Raw genomic sequence first — 4,686 nt, 5'->3', positions numbered from 1 at the left:
CAACCTCTCTGGGCAGCCTGTCCCAGTGCTCTGTCACCCTCACAGTAAAGAAGTTTTTCCTTAAGTTTGTGTGGAACTTCCAGTGTTAAGAATCTGTTCCCTTCTCTTGTTACCAGTGAAGGTTCTTTGGTCTGTTCATTGTGTTCCTTAGGCTGGTGCTGACTGATACCTGTAAAAGACAAGCCAGATTTTTTCTGATCTGACTGATGTACACTTCCCTTAGTAGGGAGCAGCTGATGATCTTCCAGGTAATACAAGACTGGCCTCAACATGAGAGAGAAACCCTGGCCCATAAGGCTGTTGAGCCTGCAATCGATCAGATCACTTCTAAGACTGCTCTGACTTAAGCAAGCAAAGGGATAAGAACCCCCCCCCCCCCCCCTTTTTTTTTTGTATGGTCAGGAAAATATCAAGTGTTTCTTAGTGAGCTTTTTCTGCTGAGCCAAAGTAGTATTTTGAAGTTGAGAAATCTGACCAGGCTATATTGATTCAGAAGAATTGCTGTGATGGAAGGAGATGAGAAGGGGCAGATGGGACTTGTGACCAAATGATTGATTAACACTTGGTACATTTATTGTTATGCAAAGTATTAGGTGTTTTCATAAAGGATAAGTTAATAAGCAACAATTTGTTTTTGCACATGCTAGAAAAATTTAAGCAAATTTAACATATGCAATTATCTCATTGTAATTGAGGTCAACACTATCCTTTCCTCTAGCAGACCATGAAAATTTACCTGCAGTGGTGTGTTAGTATAACTAATTTATTATGAGGCTATAGATAGATAACGTGTTAATTAAAATTCAAAATATATCCTTTTAGTAGTGAACAGTCAGCCTGAGATGGACATTTGTAACACAAACCAGAAATGAACAAACAGACAAAAGACAAACTAGAATTATTCTGCACATGGAAAAGGAATTTTGTATGTTGTGTTCTTTCAGCCTATTGCATGAATCTATTCCATTACCTCAGTATTGCAGCTTGTGGCACCTGATAGACAATAAAAGTCATAACTGTTTATTACATCTACACATTTCATCCTTCTGTTAAGGAGGAATTATACTATCCTGAGTGGAAATTTTGAAAGCAAAGAAAAATAGCTGGAGAAAGACCAGCTAAATAATACGTTAAGACGTATTTATGTGACAAAACCAAAACCCCTTGAATTGTTATAAAAACCACATGAGGAACAGCATCCCATAAAAGAAACGCTTCTTTTGCATTGTGTATATGTTTGGCCATTCTAGGCTCTTTCTGTAAACAAAAACATGATAAATTTAGATACTTTGAACATTTATGAGGTTTTATAAAAGCATGATAGGAATGTGATTTTCTTTGATTTGAAAAGTCATGAAACTCAATACAGAATTCCAAAGTTCTAACATGTTCTTGAAGTGGATTTTTGCAGCTCTTGGTAAAAAGGAAGTTTGCTTCTATAGAGCAGTGTACAAATGAATTAATTTCCCTTCATCCTTCCAGACCTACACAGTGGTCAGGCATATTTAGTATTATATTAAGCTTCCCTGATAGTATTGCTGTTCTTGCTAGAGTGTTAGCAAGTCTTGGAGGATGAGAGTAGAGTACACTGTATTTATTGGAGAGGTGGCTTGAGAGTTTTAATGATCTAAAGTAGTTTACGGTTAGTTTATAACAAAGATAACATACACTATGTAATTGGCGAAGTCAGCCTAGTGGGAGGTTTTACTGTGAAACTTTATTTTATCATTTAATGCTTTAGTTAAAAAAAAAATGAGTAAAGGTACTCTGAAATGTATTTATTTATTGCAGGTTTGATATTTTTGAAATGTGACGCCTTCTAACTAACAATAGCTTGGGGAAAAAAAGTAATTTTAAATAAGACAAAGTAATTCATACTTTGTCTTATTTAAGGTTAAGGTCAGCTATGGATGAAATAAAGTGTTATTGCTCAAACTAAACTTCAGCGTAGCAAATTTGATACTTCTTTCTTCTTAACTACCTATTTCACATATTTATGAGTATTTGCTTAGAGCTTCCAGCAAACTATCTTTAGGAAAAAATGCAAGTGCCATCTTTATCAGTTCAAGAAAGGGAAGAGTAGGTTATAGAGCAACATTAACCCTGTATCTCCTGAGTGCTTTTCTGATATGTTTTCGCAAGTTTGCAGTACAATCTTGAATCCATATACTACAGCTAGAAACTCTTGATGTAAATAGGAGATAAAAAACTGTTAAAATGCAGTTGGCATTATTGAATCGTCTTTACTTGCAAAAATGACATTTGAACTACAACTTTAAAGGCTGCATTAATGTAAGTTTTCTTTTTTTTTGGTAGAGTTACGAATCTAATACCCTGCAGGCAATAAAACCATATACTTCTTATGAGGTCTCACTGAACTTTAGTGGAGAAGCAACAGCAGAGATGTTTCATATTGTAATATATGTTAGATCCCTTATAGAGAAATAAAAATGAATTGTGCTGCTTACAACATGACAGAATTGTTGTCTAGAAATTAATCCATTCTTGCATTTCAGTTGTTTGGATGGCTCTTCTGTAAAATCCAGCCCAAAACATTGGTCTTTGCTACTTTAGCATTGATGGCAATAGAGGGATCAGCAAACCTTCAAACTCAGTGGAACATCATGGGAGAATTTAGTAATTTGCCACAGGAGGAACTTTTAGAGTGGATAAAAGTCAACACCAGACAAGGTAAAATATTTAATAATATATGATATTATTATTAATATATGAATATATGGAATACTGCGTCCAGTTCTGGAGACCCCATCACAAGAGTGACCTGGAGCAGCTAGTCCAGAGGAGGTCACCAGGATGATCCGAGGGCTGGAGCACCTCTCCTATGAAGACAGGCTGAGAGAGTTGGGGCTGTTCAGCCTGGAAAAGAGAAGGCTCCAGAGAGATCTTATAGCGGCCTCCCAGTACTTGAAGGAGGCCTACAAGAAAGCTGTGGAGGGACTTTTCCTAAGGGCAGTTAATGACAAAACAAGGGTAAATGGGTTTGTTTTTCACTGTGAGGGTGGTCAGACATTGGAACAGGTTGCCCAAGGAAGTTGTAGATGCCTCCTCCCTGGAAGTGTTCAAGGCCAGGTTGGATGAGGCTTTGAGCAACCTGGTCTAGTGGAAGGTGTCCCTGCTGCTGGCAGGGGGGTTGGAACTGGATGATCTTTAAGGTCCCTTCCAATTCAAACCATTCTATGATTCTATGACATTCCGCATTTACTGTGGGATGTCACTGTAGAACTTGGTATGAATCACTGCAGAGGTATTGCTACAATCTGTGGCTTTACCTTAGGACTCTCCTAATGCCATCGTTTAGTCACATGTACTTGTCCATGTAGAAGCTATCTCAAATGAAAAAAAAAATATACCAAAAACTTGCTCTGTTAGACTCCAGGCTGCCAGTCTGGAGGTTCTCTAGCCACTGGTGTAGTATTTCTACAACAAAAATATTTTCAAAGTCCAATTATAATAGGTTTTTCCTTAAATGACACTGGTCCTGTATGTGGGTCCATGATCATCATTTTGCTAGAAGAGAATTCAGAGTGTGTGTATTGAAGTTGCACCTGGCTTTTTACTAAAATGAGTAAAAGTGTCAGAAAACTAGCTGAAAACAATGTAGTTATCTTTCAGCAGGAAAATACTTCCAAGCCAAAGGGGACTGAGCCTTTATTGCTCATTTAACAATGGTGTAAGAAGTGCCAAATAAAAACACAGTGTCATAATGCATATGTTATTCTACCCATTCAAGAAAAATAAGAAACATCTCCATTCTCAGATGTTTAGTTACCTAATGACTTATACTGAGTTCAAGGGTTTAAAAAAAACCCATGAAGTGATTTTTTGCATCTCCTGTTGGTGCCATATAAGGCCTTTTCAAAGAGACTACCCTCTGTGTTTTTCTACAGGATTACTGTTTAGATATTTGAAGATTTGCTTCTCTGCTTTTACTGCTTGATTCTTCATTTCAAACATGCCTTTCATTCTGTATTTCAGATGCAGTTTTTGCAGGAGCAATGCCTACAATGGCAAGTGTTAAATTGTCTACACTTAGACCAATTGTAAATCATCCTCACTATGAAGATGCAGGATTAAGGTAAATTTTGAAGTTGAGGATTTATTTTTATTTGCTATTAATTTTCTTAATGTTGGTAATATACGGTAGGAGTGGCATCGTTATATTGCAAAATTTGTTTAAACCCCATGGAACTTGATTTATTATTTTAGTCAAGATTGAAAGCACATTCAGTATTTATTCAGGATTTGTGTTTATCAGAAAGGATACACTGTAGGATAGATACGGTTTCAAACTTAGATACAAAAAAATCAGAATATAATTGCGGAATTGGAATTAATGTATACTATTATATCCTTTCTTCATTCTAGTTACTCCTGGCATTGTAGACAGACTTGCTTTTTTTCTCAAGAAAGCCAGTTTATTCCTATTAGCTTTCTGTGATTGGTTGTCATTTTTTTTCATTACAATATATCTAATTATTGAAATATTAAGACTAGAAATTTTGTAATGGAATTACTGAGTTTTGTACTTTGTTGTTTTCAAAATCAGGATATTTTTCTAAATGGAATGGATTTATTTAATAAGGTTGTATTTCTTTTTTACATTTTAATACCATAGCATAATTATTTGTTAATTTGGTTAAACTGCTCAAAAAAACTCCACAAAAA

At 35.8% G+C, this 4,686-nt stretch overlaps 1 protein-coding gene across 1 annotated transcript in view; it reads left to right on the top strand.

Annotated features, from left to right (window-relative positions):
* The window catches only part of DPY19L1 (dpy-19 like C-mannosyltransferase 1), a gene marked incomplete at its 5' end in the record, with an annotated part of 44,369 nt that extends 40,269 nt beyond the window's left edge, over window positions 1-4,100 (top strand). Inside the window, 2 exons of the mRNA XM_010166399.1 lie at window positions 2,517-2,691; window positions 3,997-4,100. Of these exons, the coding sequence (XP_010164701.1) occupies window positions 2,517-2,691; window positions 3,997-4,100 (279 nt within the window). The remainder of the gene's footprint in view (window positions 1-2,516; window positions 2,692-3,996) is intronic.
* Window positions 4,101-4,686: the final 586 nt, after the last annotated feature.

This window comes from Antrostomus carolinensis, unplaced genomic scaffold (genome assembly GCF_000700745.2).
Source record: "Antrostomus carolinensis isolate BGI_N321 unplaced genomic scaffold, ASM70074v2 scaffold19364, whole genome shotgun sequence".
Lineage (NCBI taxonomy): Eukaryota > Metazoa > Chordata > Aves > Caprimulgiformes > Caprimulgidae > Antrostomus > Antrostomus carolinensis.
The sequence above is the reverse complement of the archived record's forward strand: the minus strand, read 5'-3'. Positions and strand labels throughout refer to the sequence as shown.